Source organism: Tauraco erythrolophus, chromosome 20 (genome assembly GCF_009769465.1).
Source record: "Tauraco erythrolophus isolate bTauEry1 chromosome 20, bTauEry1.pri, whole genome shotgun sequence".
NCBI classification, from domain to species: domain Eukaryota; kingdom Metazoa; phylum Chordata; class Aves; order Musophagiformes; family Musophagidae; genus Tauraco; species Tauraco erythrolophus.
In genome coordinates, this window is record NC_141484.1 from 6,914,116 (window position 1) to 6,935,732 (window position 21,617).

The 21,617-nt window shown below is 54.2% G+C and overlaps 1 protein-coding gene across 3 annotated transcripts in view; it reads right to left on the reverse strand.

Annotated features, from left to right (window-relative positions):
• The window catches only part of CACNA1G (calcium voltage-gated channel subunit alpha1 G), a 144,646-nt gene that overhangs the window by 89,902 nt on the left and 33,127 nt on the right, over positions 1–21,617 (reverse strand). For all 3 annotated transcript variants that reach the window (XM_086623852.1, XM_086623853.1, XM_086623851.1), the window contains exons 2-3: positions 7,719–7,830; positions 7,150–7,283 (exon numbers count right to left, since the gene is read on the reverse strand). In XM_086623852.1, the coding sequence (XP_086479978.1) occupies positions 7,150–7,283; positions 7,719–7,830 (246 nt within the window). The remainder of the gene's footprint in view (positions 1–7,149; positions 7,284–7,718; positions 7,831–21,617) is intronic.

Consider the following 21,617-nt stretch of genomic DNA (forward strand, 5'->3'; position numbering starts at 1 on the left):
AAGCATTCCTGAAGAGGCAGAGCCAGGCAAAGGCAAGGACAAGGACCACGAGGCTCCCCGCACAGCTGGACTCCCGCTGCCACAGGCAACCACAGGATATTAATCTCTTCCGAAAGTTATCAAGTTCCACCTCAAAGCTCGTTGGGCAGTTCCCTCCCTCCAACTCGGACGGTTAGATGCCTAACTTCCAGCCTAAATTTATTCGGAACAAGCTCATATCCATTTGTTCTTACGGCAGCACTGTCTTTTAAGTAGCTTCTATAGCTGTTCTTGTCGCTGGTGTTTACTCACCCGATGTCTTTGCGGAGGACAAATCACATCCCCCCTCAGCCTTGATTTTGCAAAGCCAAACAAACCAAGCTCTTCATCCCCATCTCACAGACAGGCTCTCTGCTTCCGGGTCACAACCCTTCTCCACCCCTGCCCTGGCCTGAATTAATCTTACTTGATTAGACATCAAGCTTCTGGAGGAGGCTTTGCTGGTGCCTGGCACAAAGGCACCAGTGCTGCCCTCTCCCTCCCTGCTGGAAATCCCACAGGATCCATCAATGCTGTGATGGCTTTGCAGAGGTTCATGCTCTTGCTGCGATCAGCCAAACCCACCCTCCTTCCTCCTGGCCATCGGCAGGTGAGGAGCATGGGGGGCTGGAGAAGACTTTCTCTTTCTAACCCCCAAATATATGACTCTGTGCTTCCTGCTGTGACACTTTATCCCATCACAGAAATGATCTGAGGACTGGAGCCTCTCTCCTATGAAAACAGGCTGAGAGAGTTGGGGTTGATCAGCCTGGAGAAGGCTCCGGGGAGACCTTCTAGCAGCCTTCCAGTGCCTAAAGGGGCTACAAGAAAGCCAGAGAGGAGTTTTGGACAATGGCAAGTAGTGATAGGACAAGGGGCAATGGCTTTAAACTGAAAGAGGGGAGATTTCAATTAGACCAAAGGAAGAAATTTTTTACACTGAGGGTGGTGAGGCACTGGAACAGGTTGCCCAGAGAAGCTGTGGCTCCCCCATTCCTGTAAGCATTCAAGGACAGGTTGGATGAGGCTTTGAGGAACCTGGTGTAGTGGAAGATGTCCCTGCCCATAGCAGGGGAATTGGAACTAGATGACCTTGAAGGTCCCTTCCAACCCAAATCATTCTATGATTTCTCTTGATAGGCCCTGATGAGGATGACGACGATCAAACTAAATCTAAGATCAAAACAACCTCAACATATTGCTCCATATTTAGCTGACACCCACAGCGTGGGACAGTCCCAGAACATGAATGCACACTGGACAGACACGCATGGATGCTACAAGTATCTTCTCATCCCCTGAACGGAGAGGAAGGCAGCGTGTCCACGAAAGCCCACCTGGCCCCCGTGACAAAACCAGCCCCTTCCTCGGTGTGCAGGACTTGCCACATTGGGTGAGCTTTGGCTTGGGAAGAAGAAGGGCAGCCATTTCCGTGGAATTTAATGGTTCTCAGGTTTCACCCACTGTTTGAAAATGAAATTTTTGTATGGTTTGCAGGATTCAGGTTAAAAGCCCACATCAAACATAGAGCTTTTCTTTCATCCATTATTAAAACAGAGGCTACCGGCAAAATTCAGAGCAGCATATGGTTACTTGCACTAAGACGAATCATTTTCTGATTAATGACAGCTTGAGACTTGCTTGCAGAGACATGTGTGCTTGTAATCTGCAAAGGTCATATTGTAAAATATGTCTAATTTAACATATTAAAGAACAATTATAATGCCAAATTTAAAGAAAAACAACCAACCAACCTACAACCCACTAGGTTGTGCGAACACTTGAACACCAAGACCAAAACCAGGTCAGTGCTCTCCTGCCTTGGCTGCTGGACACCGCTACCAGCACAAGCGTCACAGCACCATGTGCTGAGCCCCAGACCTGGACTTCAGGATCCCCACATTGCTGATAACTAACAACTCAAGAGCCCTGAGAGAACCCTGTATGGGGGGAAAAAAACTATGGGTAAAAGTCAATCACTAAAGAGCAAGTCCAACGAGAGTCCCACCACTTCCCAGCTCAAAGGTCACCTCCCAAGGCAAGGGGATGCATGGAATCGATCCATGTCCCCAGCAAGGGGACATACCCCGGGAGAGCGAATGTCAGGATGTCACCAATCGGCGAGGTGACAGGTGCATTTACCAGCATATATAACATTTACGCACTGAAAATCTGCAGCGTTAAAGGCCCCTGATGCAGCTTCAACTCAAATGTCATTTCTGTTCAAACAGGAAAGCGCGACGGCTGTCAGCACCTCTGCCGTGGACCCGCTGCCCGGCCGAGTTAAAGGCTCAGGAACACACTCCGCGTTAAATAGGATGGATTCACAGCAAACGCTGAGACTCGTCAGAGTGATCGGCAACCCCCAATTGCTGGAGTTACGCAGAAGGAAAGTGGAAACATTTAGGACTTTCTAAGAATAAAACTGGAGCATCTGCAAAGCCAGACGTACAACAGTGGTGGGATGCAGAGAGGGAGCTGATGCAAACCTTTGGCAAACGCTCCTCCAAGAAGGAAAACTCCCGGGACTTAACAGATAGACACAGGGGATGCCTCAGGAAGGACTGGGCAGCTGAAATTCACTCCTGTTCTGCCTGGAGACAGCGAGACTTGGAGCACACGGGGGTTTCTTTCATACCAAACCCAAACAGTGATTCTCAGGAGCATCACAGCAGGGGTCGAATGGGCTCTTCTCACCCAGAGAGCCTCTAAGAGCACAGAAGATGGTGTGAAGACCCATCAGAGTCATGGAGTTTGTGCTGAGGGTGTTTTCCCAGGAAAACCCGAACTCTCCCCATTCCCATCTGGGTGCTGGGGATGCTGTAGAGTCAGGGGATGTGACCAAGGTGACTCAAGGAAGCAGTAGCAAAGCAGCAGTGCTGCAGGCAGGGCAGCCCCCAGCAGCTGCCCACCCCAGCACAGAGCCACCACTCACTGCCGGCGAGAGATAGGCTCCGATTTATTCAGCACTAAAAGGTTTCCAAACTGGGCTTATCTACAAAGCACAGCAACCGGTGGATGATATTGAGCCATCGGTGTTGGAAAACACAAGGGGGAAATTATTGAGGCTGCGTTGTGTCTTCAGAAAGCTGGAATGGAATGTCCCCTCGGCCCTTGCCGCGCTCCACTTTTGCTCAAGCGCTGCTTTTCAAGCCTTGCGAGTCTCACCGCAGTCGTGGGTGTTGCTTAATTTTAAAAATACTCATTTTAATCAAGCTGAACAGAATAGAAAGAATAGCACCGGGGGGAGCATGAGCCCTGCAGCCTGCAGGATCCGGCCGCGCTGTAGGTCCCAGCCAGGACACTTGACTAATGAGGCTTTTGAAGCAGCAGCAAGTTCAGCTTAAGAACAGATAGAAACTAAAGAATGCTCTTTTTAAAAACTCCTAAAACTTAAAAAAAAACAAGGTTTTTCACAGGTGGGGTTGAGTCAGCTGGGCTGCAACAGAGGCAGCTGGGGGGGTTTCTTTTACCCGGCAGGTTTCCATGAGCCAGGGACGCAGCGTGCCTGGGATTGCTCTGCTTCGAAGGCTGCAGTAAGGTGGCACAGAGCAGAGAGTGTCCGCAGCTGGGGGCCTTTGCTGGTCCCAGGTCTCAGTTGCTCCTCATCCTCCCAAAAGTCACTTAAAGCATCAAACTGCAAAGCTCGACCCCAGATTTTGAACCCCCCAGAGGTTTGCAATCATGAGTATCAGCAGATGCAGTTCTGCCACTTCTGCTCAGAGCAAAGAGGACCTAATTTGGGATGAGCCAGGACACAGCAGGGCTCAGGGAGGAGGCTCCCAACTTCCAGGACACTCACATCCATCCTGGAGAGCACGGGCCAGGCTCCTGGGAGAGGGTTTGGTGCAGCTTTCGCTGCAGCTCAAAGGGGCTGCGGCTGTGATTGCACATTGGGTAATTGCGTGTGCAATTGCTTACACGGGCAATTACCCGCTGGCACACATGGTGCCCGGGCAGCACAGAGGGCACCGCGCCGCCCCGTCCCCGTGGCACTGCTCCTCGGTGCCAGAGGGGATGAAAAAGCAACATTCAGCCCTGCCTCTCTGGTGGGTTTTTTTGTGGGTTTTTTTTAAGGGATGAGGGACTAACACATGGGGACTGAACCGCTTTTGCCCGTGGCCGCAGCGGGAGGCTGCAGCAGGGACTCCCATGGGCAGACCCACACCACCGCTTTCTTCCCCACATCCGAACCGGGGAGTTGAATCAGTCCCTTGATGGGCTCTGTACAGCTCAGGTGCCCGTCAGAGACCCGTCGGGCAGCACTGTCCTCATCCCAAATTCTGAGCTAAAGAGCTTTCCAGAAACCATCCAGGTTTAGATGAAGCAGGGATGGAGCAGGGGACTGCGGCATCCCTCCTCTACCAGTACCTATGAATACGGCGAGGCTCCCTGCAGTGTGTTTCATCCCTGAAATTCAGCACTCAAAACCAGGAGGGAGCAAGACATCCTTAAGAGTTGTTTACGAAGGCTTCAGCAGAGCTAACTCTTTAATACAGCCTTCAACAGGGGGAGAAAAAGCGATAACAAACATTAGAAGAAGCATTCAGGAAGCAAAGAGGAAAGAAATGGCGTCTCCGTTTCCAAAGAAAGCAGCCTGCCAACCCCTCCAGCCCCAGCTCGTCTCAAATTGTCAGCAAAATATTCCAGAAGCGTTTAACTTTCCTACACAGTGCTTCCAGAGGCCCGTTACCGTTACAAGGAGCAAAGCGCAGACAGGACTCCGCAGACTTGGCCAAACGACTGACTGAGCCCCGAGCAAGAGCAGAGCCCATGGCTCAGCCCCAGGCAGTGCCAGCCCTGGGCGGTGCCAGCCCCACTCCGACAGAGCGGAAACGCAGGCACAGAGCAGAGCCCTGGTCCAAAGCCCTACCCTGCATCTAGAGAAGGTGCAGAGAAACCCTGTAAGCTCTGGCAACACCAAATCATCCCCTCATTTAAAGCTTCTCTCCTTGGGAAACAATTAATCACTGCGGGGTTTTGGGGGGATTTTTGGGATGGGGAGGGTTTAAAGCACAACTCGATCCACAGGGATGCAGAGGGTCAGAGAAGTCCTTAACTGACCAAAGTCAAAATGAGCTGATGTCCTGCCAGTTGGTGGGACTCCAGCAAAGTGGCTGGGGCTGGCCCCAGCTCAGGGGCAGGCAGATCTCACTCCATGGCTATCTTCTTCCAACCGGAGAAGAGGTCCCTGCGCCCCGCCCGGAGGAGAGGGGGCAGAGCAGGTGCTAGGTCCCGCAGCAGCCAGGGAGACAGCAAGTCAGGGCACATCTCCATCCCACAGCTCCAGTTCACCAGCCCAGGCCTCAGCCAGTGCTAAACTGTAAACGTTTCTGTATATTTCTGGATGTAAACAAGCGTTCGACCTTGATACTTCAGTGTCTCACGCTGGGAGAGGTCGAAATCGTATTGAATCGTCTTTGGAGGGTGAGAGCTGGCTTGCAAAGCCCGTTAACCTTCAAGCGTTCTCTTAAAAGCTAACTCCCCAAATCCTCTTCTTTAAAATAACACAACCTAATTATGCCATTCATCACTTTTTTGTCTTCCCTTTTCCCCATGCAACTCCATAACCTACAGCCAAAGCCATGTTTCACTGTGCTGAGTTTTGATAATACAGCGCTATTCTCATCTCCAGCAAGTTTTACTGTAATTACAGAGATGTGTTGCAGACATTACACACTCTACAATTAGCGCTAATTGCATTACATTGTCACAAAGAAGTCATTTACTCTCCATGAGCTCATGAGATTGGTCTGGACAGTTTAACGGAGCTGAGAAGTACTTAACGACACGCCACGAAAGCGGCCGGCAGCGCAGCGGGCACGAGCACACCACCCAGCAACACTACCGGCCCTCCTAATTCTAGTACAAGAAATAATAAAGAAGAAGAAATAAAGAACACACAGGGTGACTTTAGCAGGCTCCAGCCCTCGGCTGTGCTGCTGATGTTTCCAACCTTACCAGAGCTGGTCCCACCTTGCCCAATGTCCCATCACTGCAGCCCCTAACATTGCTCAGACACTTCAAGAGGCAACTTTGAGCCCTCTCAAAGGAGAGAGAGAGACAGAGGCTGGTGCAGCTGGAAAGCACAAGCTTGTTGCCTCCTGCAGAAGACGAGTTTACAGGGACAGTTACAGCTCTTGGCCTTTCTGCTGTCCATCTCTTCCTCCAGCCTGGGTCTTGAGTCTCACTATGTCTTTCAGCCTCTGCAGCACCCCATGGCAATGAGTTTCCCAGGCCAAGGATGCGCTGGGACACTTGGCACATCCTTACTGGTTGTATTGGTCCACTGTTTCGGTTCTCCCAGCTGCCTGGCAGAGGTGTGTGCCATCACCCTATGGGGCTGGCAACAGACCGTAAGCAAAGTCCACCAAGATGTTACCCCTTCTCAGGGCACACCGAACCTATGCCAAGTAAACAGCCCAGCTGGGAGGGTCCCCTGCTCCTTTCCAGGAAAATTCAGTAAATTTGATCTCTAGCTCTATCAAAAGAGGAAAAAAACACTGTTTTCCCAAAGGTCTTTGGGCTCTTGGAGTGGAGAGGGGAGGCAAGAGCTGGCGAGCGATTCGTGTGTCAAAGCAACTCAGCTCACTGGCCAGGGGCCAGGGACTTTTCATGTGGATTTCCAGCCTCTGCCAGGAGACTCTCGGGTGCTGGAAGAGCCTTTAATTCAAACCAGGTGCCTTTGAAAGGAAAACACTCAAAAAGGCGAACTTGGTCGCTTTCTCTCAAAAAAAAAAAAAATAATGAGGGCAGTCACGCACATTTCACTGAACTCTCCTCCCTGGCACACTGCTCCGTGCTCCCAACCGCCCGATGGAAACCAAAACCACCAGCGGGGCTGGAGGGAGAAGAGCCGAGCCCCGTGCCCAGCAAGGAGCCCCAGGACACAGACTGGCCAAAATCCGACACAAACAGCTTTATCACCCTGCCCTGCTCGATGAGTCGAGCACCAGCTCTCCCGCGAGCTACAGAGAGAACCCACCACAGAGTCAGGATGCACAACGCTGACGGTGCTGATGGCCAGCAAGCCCCCAGACTTCACTGCTCCCCCAAATCCAACGCTTGCCAAGCGGTGCTGCAAATGACAGAGAAGCGCGGGGAGAGGGGGAACCGCTGCGCCAGGCTTACCCTGCGATGACGATGAAGAAGTCCAGGCGGTTCCACGTGTCTCCCAAGTAGCATTTCTTCCCAAAAATCCCCAGTGCGATCATCTTGACGATCATTTCCACAGCAAAGAAGGCAAAGATGAAATCATCGAAGCTCTGCAAAAGAAAGGAAGGGAGGAGGGATGCTCTGGCATCGCCATGGGCTCGCACTGGCGGAGGAAATGAGAGACCTGATTCCACCAAGGTCTCCTCTTGCACCACTGAGAGCTAAAATGCCCGAGCAGAGGCAGAGCTGGGAGCAGCCCCATGCCTTCCCCCAACCCAGACTGGTCAACAGCACCCACAGCACTGGGATAAAGGGATGAATATATTTTGGGCTCTGTTTTCACTATAAAACCAATGCTTAAACCTCCCCGAGCACTCCAAGAAACGCTTGGCTACACTGGGGCCAGCACAGCCCGGCACGGGCTTTGCCTGATGACACCGCACATCTGAGCACCAAATCAGCATTTTCCATGTGCTGGCTGGGTCCTTCCCGCTGCCCATCAACCCGGGGCCGCCATTAAGCCAAAAGCAGCATCCGGGCTGTACCTGGAGGATCCTGCAGCGCGGCGAGTCGCAGGCGATGTCCTCGCAGGGGTGGAACATGCCCAGCGTGACACAGTTGAGCAGGATGACCAGCATGCTCACCCTCTCGAACCACCTGCACGGCACCCGTCAAGGAAGCAACAGACCCAGACCAGTGCTCACGAGCGGCTGCCGCCAAATCAGAAAGGTTTTTCTGTGATTCGAGGCAAGGTACATGCCAGCTTCCCAGGGTCAGGCTTTGCCCGGAGAGCCCACTGGCTGCCCGGACATCCACACAGCAGACCCACGGTGCATCCGCCCTGCGCTGCCATCAGCGGCTGCAGCAAATGTGACAATCGCTACTGAATGGAAGTTGCATGGCAAGAGCACCAAGTGCTGACGTTATGGATTAAAAAATAAAATTAAGAGAACGATACCGACTTTTAGACAAAAGAAAAACCTGCACTGTTGATTTCCCTCTCCTGAGATTTCATGGAAAAGCACTTTAACAACATTACAATTTTCTACTAACCGTGTTGCGGCTTATCCCAGAGGTGTTTCCCTGAAGTCGCTGCTTGGACTTTTCATTCCCAGTCCAAATTAAGACTGTCCAAACCATTAACCAACCGCCTAAAAGACTGGGAGGGCCAGCAGAGCCCATCCCCTCCCAACTGCTGCCTCGTGGAGCAACTTTAGCGAGCTGAGCTGCCAGGGCAGACTCTGGACGCAGTTACTTTTGGAGCAGAACAAGTCATCCTGCTGCTGCAGCAAATCCTCCTAGGGACAGTTCAGACCTGGTGCCTAAATTTCTGCATCCTTCTAGGGGGTATTTCCAGCCAGCTCCCACCTTCCCAGGGAAAGGAAAGTGAAATCCGGGAGACACTGCAATGTGGTGCCAAGGATGTCTTCCAGATATGGGGAAAACACCCCACGGGCTGCAGTGACCCGCAGGCAGCAGCTTCCAGGCTCGAAGTAAAATAACTGTGACCCTTGTCAGACACAAGTTCTCGCTGCCATGCGGGAGCGGGTGGTGTTTGGGAGCCCGTGCTGCAGCGTTATCTCGCTGAGGAAGAAGAAGGTGAGGATGAATCAGTAGGTGCCTCCCCAGCAGGCACGCGGGGCTGGAGCTGGCAGCTCCTGCCACCCATCCTGGGTGAATTCCTGGGAAATCACATGGGGCTGAGTCATGGCTCGGTCGTCGGCAATCTGGATCTTTTAATCGGAAGAAATGTTTACAAGATATCGGGATAGACATTCCAACTGTCAGGTCGGGGCTACGGGCTGGAATATTTAGCCCAAATATAGTCCTGCGGGGGCAGGCGCGGTGGGCAGCCGGAGGAGGGGGCAGCACAGTGGGGTATCTGCAGGTGCTCCCTGGCTCAGGGGGCTGGGAATATCCCACAGAGCCAGCCACTCCGCGGCTCTGCCAGCAAGGAGCTGCAAAGCCTTTGAGAACATAAAGAATTAGAAAAAATCCCAACAACCCTGTAAGATCCCAAAAGGGTGACAGAAGGACCACATGTCCTGAAGGGCTGTGCGGGATGTTCCGCAGGGAAGCACGGTGGCCAGGGAGCAGCCTGCTCAGCTGGGTCAAAACCTGCAGAGACTCACGGATGTTCCCCAGATCCGCAGAGCTTCATGCAAATTCTTTTGTGGCGGTGGAGAAGACCCTGCACTGGGCCTGGCTCTTCTCCACGGGTCCCAGCTCCGCTGGGAATGGGACCTGGGTGATGCTTTTGCCATGGCGGGCAGCGGCCTGAGGACCGTGAGCTCCCGAGCAAGCAGAGATGGGCACAAACCGCGTGCTTGGAGCCGCTTCCCATCTCATCTCCACCCTCTCCAAGACTCGGAGCAGCCCTAACACCCACCTGGGGCGGCTGAGCAGCCTCAAGCTCATCACAGCCCTGTGTCCAGCACCAAGGGGTGGCTGGAATGGCAGGAACAGCACGGGGTGGCACCTAGGGTCCCGTCCCTGTCCTCCTCCAGCACACCACAGACGGCAAAGCCATGGACGCTTCTCAATGCTCGTTAGCGTGCCGCACCGGCACGGTGACCAATAGCAAGTGGAAGGTAGCCAGGAGAGTGCAGATGCCACGACCTGCCATGCACGGGGTGCAGCCAGCAGGGAGATGAGGGGAGCAGGGCCAGAGCTGCACCCACCAAAGGGTCCTCGTGGTGCAGGCAGGCAGCAGCCCCCACCCACCCAAACACCCCCTGCCCAGAGCCCCAGCACTCCCCATCTCGGCATGGCACAGCTCCCCCATGCTGTCCCCCAGCGAGGCAATGGCCAACACCCCACATCCCGTCCTGTCCCCCTGGCTCTGCCCGTGCCCCCAGCCGGGGCTGCTCCCTGCCCTCCCACCCCAACTGCCCGTGCCGGAACCAACACCCCGCAGGCTGGCTGGGAGGGGCCTCACGGAGCAGGAGGGGATTTTCTTTGCCGATGGCAGGATTTTTCCTCCCCAGCTTTAACCACAGACCCACTTATCAGCATATCGCTCCCTCAAGCAAATACATTTCAGTCCAATATAACACTTCAATCTGATTAAATATTCCCAGGACAGGGACGCTGGCGGTGCTGAGGGCGGTATGTTAATGCGCAGCTGATAGATCAGAAGGTTGGGGGGGGTATTTATTTTTTTGCCTTTTTTCTTTTTTTCCAGCTGAATGAAACTTCAAGCTCTTTCTTCTGCTAATGGGATTTCAGAGGCGCACAAAGTGCTGATGGCTACGGCTTTGTACCGACCCTCCTTTGAGCCGGGCGGCTGACAAAGGGAAACTCTTCAATTAGCGAAAGCAGAAGGTGCTTTGTGGAATGCCGCTCTCGAAGGGGCAAAGGGGCTTTGGGAAGCACCAACGACCGCGCTGCTCCTCGGCCAGCAGCGATGGTAAGGAAGAGGCGGCGAACGCAGAAATACCCAGTAACACTTTTGTTGTAACCTGACTTCAAAATCAGAAGATACAGAGCACTGGGGGGGGGAAGGGAAAATATCCAGAAGTCACTCACTCACTCATTACAAACAGGAGCCTTTGCACAGAGCAAGAGCCCTCAGCCCCCTCCCCACCGCGAGCGATTCCCGGGCTACCTGCCTGCGCTCGGCAGAGCCTGACCTTTCGTAATTAAGAGGCCAGAGCCCCAGATTCAATTAGCCGGCACTACCCAGCTTAATGTAATCAAAAGAGAAAGATATTGCATTACGCTCGCTATGATTGGGTTGCAGAAGTTTGGATCAATTCACCAGCGAGTGAATTAAATGGGATGCCATCGCTCGAGGGCTGCAGCAACCAAGAGGACGGTGGGCACAACGCTCGGTCCATCCCAGCCTGGGCTCTCTCCACCGAGCCAGAGCACACACCCCACGCTCCTGGCGCGCACTTTGGCTGGGAGATGGGGAGAGCGGGGGGCACTGCGCTGCAGCATCGCCCGTGCCCAGGGGCAGTGGTCTCTTTGCCAGGAGGGGACGGGCATCCCTGCCAACGGCCCAGTCAGGCACAAGGGCAGCGTTCAGTGATGCTTTACAGGGACACACTCTTCTGTGGGATTGGCATTTATTTCTTCCCTTAGTGTTCTGTTACTCCCAGTGGCTTCTGCTGTTCCCCCTCTCCTCCTTCCCTGCATCCCTCTCCTTCCTCTCTAGCTCGTTCCCTGACCCCCTCCGCCAGCTCTCCCTAAGCAGCACCGAAGCTCCAGCAAAGCAGCAATGTGCTGCCATCACCGGGACACGGGCTGGGATCCTCCGAAAGCACAGCCAGGGAGATGGGGACCAAGGCAGCTCGGGGAGCTGCAAGCCTGTGTCCTGCAATAAACCCAACCATAGAAATGCATCAAATCACCTGGATCCAGCCAGGTGACACCTGGGCTCTGCTCTGCTGCCAGTTTTCTGGGGCAAGGAGAGGTCGCCTGGACCCACGGGCCATGGCCACAGCTGCAGTCGGGTCCCCTATCACCACCCGCGGTCATTTCTCCTGTGCCGGGCAAAGCCTTCGCTTGCCGGGACGGCGGCTGGTTTTTGACAAATGTGTTGAAAGCGCTGGCGAGGCCTTGGAAATTTTTGTGCAAATGTGATGTGAAAATTGGGTTGAAATGACAGGCTTCCTCTGCAGTGTCACCGAGTCCCACCAGCTTAGGAGTGACACTGGGATAAGCTGCAGACTTTAATGAGAGCGGAGTTTTAGGCTTCATTCATATCATCAATTCCAGAAATAGCCCCTTTGACAGGAGCATAATGGGACTTCCAGGGTCTGGCCTTTGGGGGGGGCGGGAAGAGGCAGGGACTAAAATCCTAAAACATTAATTCAGGCCGTTTGCAAGGGAAGTTAAAAGTCCTTAGAATTAATCTGCCTCGTGGATGGAAATAATAACCCCTTCCCAGCCTCGTCTCCAACCGCACCCGGCCAGGAGGAAAAGGCTCTTAATGTCATGCCCAGTTGAAAGGGTACAGGATTCCCATCACAATTCTGGACATGTAATTGGATTATTTTTGTTTTCCTACCACATCCTTTCTTGTATAAGAAAAGGTGGATGAACTACTTAGGGATATGGTTTAATGGGGGATTAGGGACGGTTGGCCTGGATGATCTCTAAGGTCTTTTCCAACCTAGAAATCTATGAATCTATGAAAGCGAAACCCGCACCTATCTTTTGCTTTTAGCCTTGTGGGAAACGTTTGCATCCCCTTGGATGCCGTGTGTCACAGGTGCTCTCGGAGCATCTTTAATCCAGCAAACCCCTCGCTGCGCTCGCAGTCAAGTGCTGGCAGGGATCTGCCACCCGCTGCGATGCTGACACGGCCTCTACCCTCTGGGTTTGCCCCCCCAGATGCTTTGCCAGGTGCAGTACCCTCTCTCCCTCCGGCCAACACCAGAGTGGGATGAAGCAGGGAAGATGCAGCAGGTTTACAGCCCTTCCCGTGGCATCGCACCCACAGCGAAACTGTTTTTTTCCCTGGCAGGGCAGCCCAGGCATGCTCCTCACATGCATGCCATGGAGCGTGTGCCTCCTGCCCCACCGTCCGTGGGGATTTGTGCCGGGCGAGCCCACACACCAGGGCGTTCCTGGAAAGCGAAGCCAAGCGTAAAGGGGTTTAAAAATCCAAATGGGACTCAGACGGCATTTCCACCATGTGCCCGGCACCTGCCCCATCCCAGGTCACTGCATCTGGCACCCCGAGCGCGTGCTGCCAGGAGCCGACGCGACCCAGTGTAGCCCCGGCATCCCTGTCCACAAGCTCGGAGTGGGAATGAGCCAGGCGGGAGCATCCCTGCCTCAGCACTGCTCTGTCCCTCTTTGCAACCACGTCCCTTACGGCGCGGACAGATGCAGGAGGTTATTTTAATTTATGCAGATTGACAATTAAACCTGGGAAACCAAAACAGGGCGATTATTCATGCCAGCGTTTTTTGGAAATTTCACCTCTAATTTATTTTCCCTTGCAGATGTTCAAGGGGAGGCACCAGCACCTGCTTCCCTCTGCCACAAAAGGGCCGCGCTCCGCTCCCGCCTCACCAACACTGCGGGGCCGCAGCCACCCCACGGTCCCCAAAGGCCCCGTAACGCACAAGAGCAACTGTACAGCCCAAAAGTAGAGGGAAAAGGGGATTTCAGGGAGTAATCATCTTCATCAGCTTTTCGTTTTTCTCCCAAAGAGTTAAGCGGCGCGCTGTCGGCCGCGGGCAGGGGATGCACTCCTCTGCCTCCGGAACGCAGCCACTTCTCAAGGGGGATGTAGGATTTGCTCAGCAGCACAGAGGAACCCTGCTCAGCTGCCCAGGTGATGAAGCAAAGAACGATGCTGTATTTAGAGGGGATGAAGCTCGATAAAGACAGACGCTTTGTCAAAAAAATAAAATTCTGATGAGGTTCTTATTTGCTTTACTGTTTCAGAATTGTTTCCCCATAACGTTTTAGATTTGTGCTTCAAGGTGTGTGTTTTTTTCCAGCAACCAAAAGGCTTTAAAAATCTTATTGCTTAAAGAGAGGGGAAAAAAAGAGAAGATAAAAAAAATCCTGCAAGCTGAGTGTCTTGCATAATCTCCAAACTTCAGGAGCTTTTAAGAAAAGCCCTACATATCACTTGCAATTAACTCCTGAACCAAGAGCTGGGAGGGCTCGGCTGCTGGCAGCCCGGCCTCAGGACCAGCATCTGGCAGGATGAGTGCTTTAAAAAAATAAAATCAAATAAAAGCGTCAAAGCAAGAGAACTTCAGGCTGAATTTATTCTGGCGTCTCACCCCAGTCCATCCTTCTTCCTTACGCCTCTCTCGGCATCACAGAGCAGAGACCAAAAAAACAGCCCAAAAATGGCATAGTGCCTAGCCGGTGTCTAGCCCCCAGCAAGCAGGACGGGTTGGGGCGGATGCCCCACGGGGCCAGAGCTCACCAGCTCTTTCACTAAATGCCAGGATCCCAACCCTTGCTGCCCCGTGCCGCCCAAAGGGAAGAGCAGCAGAGCAGCCACGGAGCCTTGCTTGCCCCACTGAGCCCAGCACAAGCCCCAGCTCTCCCCGACCTCCCTCTCCCTCCTCTCCTATTGCTGGTTTAGCACCTTCTGCTGACACTTGGAGGGGCTCGGGGATGGGCTCTCCTCCTGCTCACCCCACCAAAACAGGGCTGCAGCGGTGGGACCATGCCCTGGCACACAAGTGCCTTTCCTCGTCCTCCTCCCGGCTCAGCCTCCGCACCAGCCATCGCCTCCCAGGACAGAGCCGCAGGGATGAGCTCCCTCCCAGCAGTGCACGCGTGGCGTTACCAAAGGGGTTGTGAGCAGTAAAATCCTTCCTAATGGCCTCCTCCTCCGCAGGGGTTACCACTTAAAATACACTAAATATGCCAAAGTCATTGCTGGGGCTTGATAATATATTTAAGACCTTATTTCCCACCACGCCTTATGAAGCGCATAGCAGATATACACTTAACCCCCATATATACACATCTTTTAACTCACTGGCTGCAAACTGTCCCTTAATAGCGCCTGGCCTCAAAGCTCGGCGGAGCAGAAGAACAGCGGGCTGGCTGCTCGCCAGGCTGTACCCATGGCACCCAGCTGGGCTGTACCCATGGCACCCAGCCGGGCCGCCCCGTCGTGATGCTCAACCCCAGCCATGGTCCAGGAGGGAGGAAAACCCATGGAAACTCAGGTGAATGCTGCAACACATGCAGATGCATCGTGCCCACCATGGTCCCACAGAAAAACACCAGAAACTCCTCTGTCGCGCTAAGACACTCGGGATATTTGGGATACTATTAAGTTTCTACCCTCCCTGATGCGGCTTCCTGCGCTACTCAAGACAAAAACTGTTATGCAAGGCTTTCTGAACAAGTTGCAGTGAAATCTTTGTAACATCCTACACCGACACATAGTTGGGATATGTCACATATTTGTCTTATTTTGTTCCTCCTTTGTCCTTTTTTTAGTCTCTTTCTACTTTTTCCCCCTTGGAAGTACGCTGGTTCCCATGGAAACAGTGATGTTATGGGTATGGACAGAGCTTCAGTGACGTCCACAGGTTCAGTATAAAAGCGGATTTATGTAACAGTTGGTGAAATGAAGGAATTGAAGAGATGGCTCCGCAGGGCCACACGTGTGGCATCGGTGCTCCGTGCCAGGGATGGCACTTGGTCAGGAGGGCTCACACCGACACCGGAAAGAACAAGAGGGCAGGGCAGAGAGGAGGAGATCCCAGACACATGGGAAGGTGGAGAGGGATAAAACTTGCCCTAAATATACATATATATACATAAATTAATATACTTATTTACTTATATTTTTCTATTTATACATTCATATATTCTCATGGAGAGCATCTCTCGCCCTTTGCTGCTGGAGCACTGGGCAGCTGGGGGACAAGAGTACTGACCCCGGGCACAGAAAACCTCCTCCCGTCACTGCGGGAGGGCAGCCGGGCCCTGCTGCTGCCCCAGCGGCCGGCTGCGACAGCGGCCATGGAGCCGTGAGCCCAGCCCGGCACTGCCGGCCTCCACGGCCAGGGAAGGAGATCCCCTCCTGGCCAGACATCCCTGAACAGGGAAGGGGAGCATCTCCGGGAGGCTCCTGACAGCTTCAAAGTCTGAGCAAAACAGGCACAGTTCCTCTTTTTTGCGAGCCTGTGATTTAAATCCCTTCCTAGGGCAGCGCACAGATGGAGGGGATGTCTCTCCTCCTCCTCTTCCATCGGTCCCCAAGGAAAAAGCCCGAACAGCTTCCAAAATGAGACATTGCCGTGCCCAGAGACATGCCACCTCAAATCGCCCCTCTCCCCGCAGAGACTTCGCTGGCAGGCACCGCGCCGCTCAGAGCCAAACCCCCCGAAAATCAACGTATTAATAAAGCCGGGGAAGCGACAGGCTGATTACAGCCCCGCTCCATCCCAGGGACGTGCTGGTGAGAACAAGCCTGTGTTAATTGTCCTGGCAGCTCCTCCGCTTCCCGTACAATCCCCGACACACTCTGGGAAGCTTCGACAGGCTCTCTGCTCCCACTGCCACTGGGTTAACCTGCCTCAGCCAGGAAAACGCTGCGCCCAGCTCTGCGGAGCCAAAATATTCCTTGGGGAGCCGAAATATTCCCTGGGAAGCCAAAATATTCCGAGCATCAGCTGACTCCCTCTGCACCCCTCTGCCCTGTGGACCACTCTCTGCCCCAACCCCCTGGTTGTAGCCCTCTCGACCCCCCCCCAGCCACCAGCATGAGCTCGAACCCAATCCCAGCTTATTAAAAATAGACAAAGCGAGGGCATGAAAGATTCATCCGGGGCAGGGGATGTCAGCAGCTGCAGCAGGGAGCACGGGAGACGGGACAGCTCTGCAGGGACAAAAAGCAGCCACCAATTAATAATGCTTCCCTAATTGCCCGAACAAGGGCAGCAGGATGGCACCGAGATGCGGTAATGGCACAAGAACCTCAAAACCCGGCAAAGCCGGGAGAGGCGGCCGATACAGCCCGTCCTCAGTCCTCGCATTTGCTGCAGCGATCCCGGCTGCAGCTGGAGCTCGGGTGGAGCAGAGGGAATTCCCGCTGACTGGGGGCCAGGAGAAAGCTCAGAGGGAAGAGCTGGGACACGAACAAGCTGAACAAATCAGCTCCATCTCCATCCGACACGCATGACCAGTTTCTACCCCCATGCCTCTCCCGCAGCCCGTTCCTGTCCATCCGCAGACACCCGGGTGAGGGATGCTCAAGGGCAGGATCTGAGAGATGGGGAAATCGGGGTGCGGGGGATGCGCGGACCATCTCAGCCTGCGGCACGGCACAGCCCTCACCCGGCAGACCCCGCGGCTGCCAGACCCACAAAGTCGTTACCAAGATCTCCAAAACAGCAAGTGAGCATGTGGGTGCTTCCAAACACCCTTCCATCACCTTCTTCTGCCAGGCAGGGAAACGCCACCGCCCGAGGCAAACACCTCCCGAGGCCGTTAGAGAAGCTCCCCCCTGCAGTGCTGTCCCAACACAAGGACGACATGAAGCTGTTGGAGCGGCTCCAGAGTAGGCCACAAAAACAATCCAAGGGCTGGAGCATCTCTGATATGGAGACAGGCTGAGAGAGTTGGGGCTGTTCAGCCTGGAGAAGAGAAGGCTCCAGGGAGACCTTCTAGCAGCCTTCCAGTACCTAAAGTGGCTACAAGAAAGCTGGAGAGGGGCTTTACAAGGGCGTGTAGTGACAGGAACACAGGGCAATGGCTCTAAACTGAAAGAGGGGAGATTTCGATTGGATCTAAGGAAGAAATTTTTACACTGAGAGTGGTGAGGCACTGGCACAGGTTGCCCAGAGAAGCTGTGGATGCCCCATCCCTGGAAGCATTCAAGGACAGGTTGGATGGGGCTTTGAGTAACTTGCCAAGCCTCGCAAAAAGCTCAGAGGACAAACCCAAGGACAAATCCATCATCCTCTTAACCCTATGGACAAAGACAAGGCAGGAGGGACCACTATCATGTCTTCTGGAGGATGCAAATGGCTCAAGACCTGTTAAAGCAGAGCTGGGGGGTGGCAGACCCCATGTCCCCAAACTTTCCCCCTTCCCCTCCGCTGGTGCCAGCATTCTGCCCTGACCTGGGGACACCAATCAAGGGGTTCCCAGGAGCTTCTTGGAGTAATGGTAGAAAGGATAACTAAGGCAAGAGCCTCTTTTGGGGCAAATCCTTCTCCGGGCATCAGCGGAAGCCGTGCCCACCCACCACAGCACCGAGCCCTTTCCACTTCAGTAGTCAACGCCAGGTATAACTTTCCATACAAAGCTTTGGTGAAGAAATACAGCTTTTGGGGCAACTCAAACTACCCACCAATTTTTGTTTATGGTTTCTGACCTGGCTTCGAGTTGAGGAAAAAAAAATATTAAAAAACTGTGTTTACAAAGTCTGAATATGATGACTATTTTCCAACTGGCCTGCTTCAGTGCTTTTCTTAGAAACGAAGCCAACATTTCCTTTCTGAAAAAAACATCAACGTAAAATGCGGTATTTTGTGGCAGGTTAAGTACTTAATTAGACAGGAACCATCTTACATGCTTCAGATTTTAAAGTCTACAATACAAAAAAAATAAAAGAAGAAAAATAGTGGTTTTCAGCGCAAGCAACACAGAGCTTCCACAACAGGGACGAGCGTTAAGAAGGTCATTGTGCAGGTGGGGAAACGGAGGTCAAGGCCCTCCCAGCCCCCAGCCTTCTCTCCTCTAAGGAGAGGTTGCTCCTGCCCATGGCATGCCGGGAGGGAGCAGCCAGTTGAAGCCCGTGGCAGGTGATGCCCAAGGAGAACATCTCCGGGGGATGCTTGAGCCTCAGCCATCCCGTGCTGGTGCGCCTGACTCAGCTCCTGAGGTGCCTACGAGTAACATTCGTCTGCGTGAACTGAAACATCTTGACACCACGTCAAAATACAGCAGCAACTAAACGGGACTAAAAGCCGGCACAGGGTTTATGCGGAACGACGGGGCACAGGGAGCTGCTCTGCCCAGGGCTGGGCCACCGCGGGGGAACGGCTGGAGCTGGCCAGGGGGCTCGGGCGAGGCTTGCTTGGTCTAATTGCTTCCTGAATGCAAATCCATGGCTGGGAACTCATTAATTAGCATCTCCCTGGCAGAGGAGGAGGAGGGGGGAGGTGGCAGAGGCAGGAAGATAGGGTCAGCAGAGCACTCAGCACGCCCTGCTGCGGAGCAGAGCTCTGCCACAGCACTTCAATGGACATGGGAGGAGATGCCACCCCAAAACACGTCCTGGCTTCATGCCTCCAAATGGCCACAGCCCAGCCCAAAACAGGGTGAGATCAGCCCAAAAGCAGGATCCACAGCACACGCTCCAGCCCAAACACTGGGCTGAGCTCAAACACAATGTCCTACACATGCCACATGCCACTGCCTGCTGCTACTGCCCAAAAAAACAGAGGTAGACATGGAGAGAAGACGTATAACCCCCAGAAGCAGGCAGGGGCTCCAGAGCAGGTTTGCATGATGGAACTTGGATTAAATACCTGAATGAAGTCCTAGGAAAGGCCACCAAAAAAAGGCTTTCTCAGTAACGTTTAGGGTGCATCCTATGGAATCTGCCTGCAGGGATGGCACAGGCCCCTGCTTTCCCCTCCCCAGGCAAGTATAAGCCGAGGTGATGGTGAGGACGGCAGTGCTGTTGCAGGAAATGCCAGGGGAATCTGCATCCGGTGCTGCCAGCCGCTCGGCCAGAGGAGGGCCTGGAGCTGACCTGGTCTGCGCCCATGTCCCCCACCCCTGTAACACCCTCAGGACCCTCGGGCACCGGGGCTGCTGCAGAAGACAGTCTGGGTTTGTGTTTTGCACTATCTTGGTGTTCTCAGGGGAAACCTGCCAGCACGGCAGACCAGTCTCCTGTCCAGGAGAGGAAAACTGAGGAACAGGGGGAAGCAGAACTGGCAGGCACCCACCTTCCCGACAGGCAGGGTGCAGGCAGCACTCCTGAGCTCCCCGGGGGTTGGGGCATCGCACCGTTTTGGTGCTTTCAGCTTCGGTGACAGCGCGTTGATGTCTCCTCACGGAGACAGGAAGGGAGAGCAGAGTGGGGGTGGGACTGGGACCAGCAGTGGCAGGGATGGGGATGGGATGGGACAGGGAATCGCTGCACGGGGTGGCCGTTGGCCAGAGATGCTCATTCAGCTCCAGCACTGGCAGATCCTTCTGGGGATCCCAAAGTGCAGCTGACCCAGCGCGGGGGCTTTTCTTCCCCAGGATCAGTGGATGAGCTTGCTGGGGTGCAGCAGCACACAAGCACGTGGGACAGCACCCACAGGGTCGATGTGTGCAGAAGACCCACAGCAGGAACCACTCCAGTGCTGACACCCCACGGTGCCGTTGGCGGGGATCTGGCCAGTGCCCTCCACCCGGCATGACTCAAGCAGGAGTCTATTAAATAAACACAAACCACCTCATTTAATTAGCATCAGGCTTCAACAGCAGCTGACAAAAGCCAGGAAGCTCAGGGAGAGGACAGCACGTCATCCGTGATGCCTCAGAGAGGCTCCAGCACAGCACCAGGGGCCTGACTCTGCCCAACAGCCCCTCCTGTGTCGGAGAGAAACCAAGCAGGGAGACCCCGGCACAGGCTCCATGATGCCCACCCCTTCCAATGTCAGCTTTGCTGAGGTGGCTCGGAACGAGGTCGGTTTGAGCCCATTTAGGTGGAAATCATCACTTTGGGGGTGCACGTCCCGCAGTGAGCCCCGTCGAGGGACTGGGCGCTCTCGGTGCAGGTGACCTGACCCTCGCATCAGTGACCGCTGGGTTGGGACAGAGGTGGGAAATGCTCCGGTACTCAGCCCCCACCAAGCTGCTCCCTGTCCTTTCTTCTCCAAAACCCCCATTAAACCAAACCCAGACTCGACAGCAGGATGAGCCCTGCTCCCGCAGCCGCATCCAGCCCCGCACACCGCTGTGTCCTGGCACAGCCCCAGGCTGCTCTGGAAAAGCCTCAGCCAGGGCGTTCGGCCACTTCAGGAGCCTTAAACCAAATGATTTCTAACATTTCTGATCTCGCCAAAAGCTTCATGAAAAATGCACCGAATCCCCCAGGTTCCCAATCTCCTGCATGTCACCCAACCCTCACGCACTTTGGCTTAGGAAAAGCAACAAGGACAACATTTGGCAACCCAAAATTCCCGCAGGGCTGTTCGGTCCCAGCCCGGGCGATCGCCACCTCACTGGAAACCCACAGATTATGGGGAAAACCCCCAAACCCTCGCAGAAAAGCCATCGGCAGCACGAGCAGAAGGAGAACAGCAGGCTGGGGAGAAGCCCCCTCGGAGAGTCGCGGTGGCACCAGCCCCAGCACCGCTTGCTGCGGAGCTCCCAGTGTGGACACACCAACCCACAACCAATTTAAACCAGAGCCTCCTGATACTCAGCCACCCGCTGTGCCGGAATATAATTATGGGTTCAAGGTGCAAAATTCCGCAAGGCTGAGCAGGCAGGAGGGAGGACACGGTACAAAGCCAGCCCTCTGGTTTGGCACACCAGAAGCACGACGGCCTTTCCTAAAATCCAGCTCAGAACTCAAACCTCAGATTTCTATGGGGTTTTTTAAAATATTTTTTTTTTGCCCCCCCTCTCTAGATGTGACTCATCCTTAAGCGGCATCTCCAGCCAGCGCGCTGCTCCTGATGAGCTGCTATTGATTTACTCCATGTGCGGACAAGCTTATTGGGGAATAAGGGCGCCTTGTTCCTGTTCCAGGATCCGCGTGTCTCCGCACATGGAGTTAATTAAGAAAGAGCTCCATGTGTAGGCAAGCCCTCATCAAGCCCCAGCACCTAACGAAGGCACACAGCCTAGCCCCAGCATCTTCTGCATCCCCGCCCCAGGGCCTGGGTGATGCTCGGTGGGTGCAAACGGAGCAGTGGGGCTGAGGCGCCGGCCCTAGGGACCCCAGCCGACCCCCTGTCTGGACACAAAACGGGCCCCTCAAAGCC